Source organism: Sapajus apella, unplaced genomic scaffold (genome assembly GCF_009761245.1).
Source record: "Sapajus apella isolate SASKATOON/1434 unplaced genomic scaffold, GSC_monkey_1.0 scaffold1150, whole genome shotgun sequence".
Lineage (NCBI taxonomy): Eukaryota > Metazoa > Chordata > Mammalia > Primates > Cebidae > Sapajus > Sapajus apella.
In genome coordinates this window covers 17,873-19,012 of record NW_022438076.1, presented here as the reverse complement: position 1 = coordinate 19,012, position 1,140 = coordinate 17,873, and the positions used below count along the sequence as shown (strand labels likewise).

The 1,140-nt window shown below is 50.4% G+C and overlaps 1 protein-coding gene across 1 annotated transcript; it reads right to left on the bottom strand.

The window, feature by feature from the left end:
* Window positions 1–8: 8 nt before the first annotated feature.
* On the bottom strand, window positions 9–919 carry LOC116546629 (olfactory receptor 3A2-like; the record flags this gene model as incomplete). The annotated part of the gene is made up of 1 exon (XM_032272824.1): window positions 9–919. A coding segment is annotated over exon 1 (735 nt), but the record flags the coding sequence as incomplete, so codon positions are not given.
* Window positions 920–1,140: the final 221 nt, after the last annotated feature.

The following is a 1,140-nucleotide window of genomic DNA, read 5'->3' as shown; positions in this document are numbered from 1 at the left end:
GAGAAGGCTTTTTTCCTGCCCTCTGCAGAGCGAATTCGCAGGACCGCAGCTGCCACATGGATATAGGAGATGACAATGAGAGCCATGGGGGTACCCGCCATTAGAAAACCCACAGCAAAAAGCAGCAGCTCATTGAGTTGGGTGCTGGAGCAGGAGAGCTGGAAGAGCTGCGGCAGGTCACAGTAGAAGTGATGGATCACATTGGGGCCACAGAAGTTGAGCGTGGACATGGCCACAGTGTGGGTCAGTGCATTGCTGAAAGCACAAACCCAGGACACAGCCACCAACATCCTCTGGACTGTCTGACTCATGCGGGTGCTGTAGGTGAGGGGCCGGCAGATGGCCAGGAATCGGTCATAGGCCATGGCGGTCAGCAGGAAGCAGTCCGTCCCCGCCAGAAGGTGGAAGAAGAAGAGCTGGGAGAGGCAGGCGTCATAGGAAATTGTACGCTTGTGGGACAAGAGACGGCCCAACATTGAGGGAACAGTGACAGTGATGCATCCAACATCCAGTGCTGATAGGTTCCCCAGGAAGAAGTACATGGGCGTGTGGAGTTTGGGCTCCACCAAGACGGCTGCCAGGATGCTGAGGTTGCCCCCAATTGTGACCAGGTAGGCAAAGAGGAAGAGCACAAAGACCACAGACTGCACCTGTTCTGTTTGCACGAGGCCCAGCAGAATGAACTCAGCAACAGCCGTCCTGTTGGTCCCAGCTTCTGGCTCCATGAGTTTCTGTAAGGACATGTCCCAGCAGGGGAGGCATCAGTCCACTCAGTTCACATTAACGTTTTAAACCATTTATGTTCAAATCCCATGGTGGGTCCCCAGGCTGTCCCTCCCTCATTGACCTCCTCCATCACCTCAGTGTCTTTACCTTGCTCTTGGTTGAGATGCCCAATGCCACCACCACCTATCCCACTCACCCTCTGCTAGCTGAAAAGGTCAGAATACCTGGGAAAATAAACTAATATAAAAGATCTAATTTATAACATGAGGATTATAGTTAATAAAGTACATTTTATTCAAGATATTTGTAGATGACTAGATTACAGCTGCTCTTGCCAGAGGAGGGAAAACGGGTAACTGTGTGAAATGATGGATATGTTCATTTGTTTTACTGTAGTAATCATTTTACTATCTA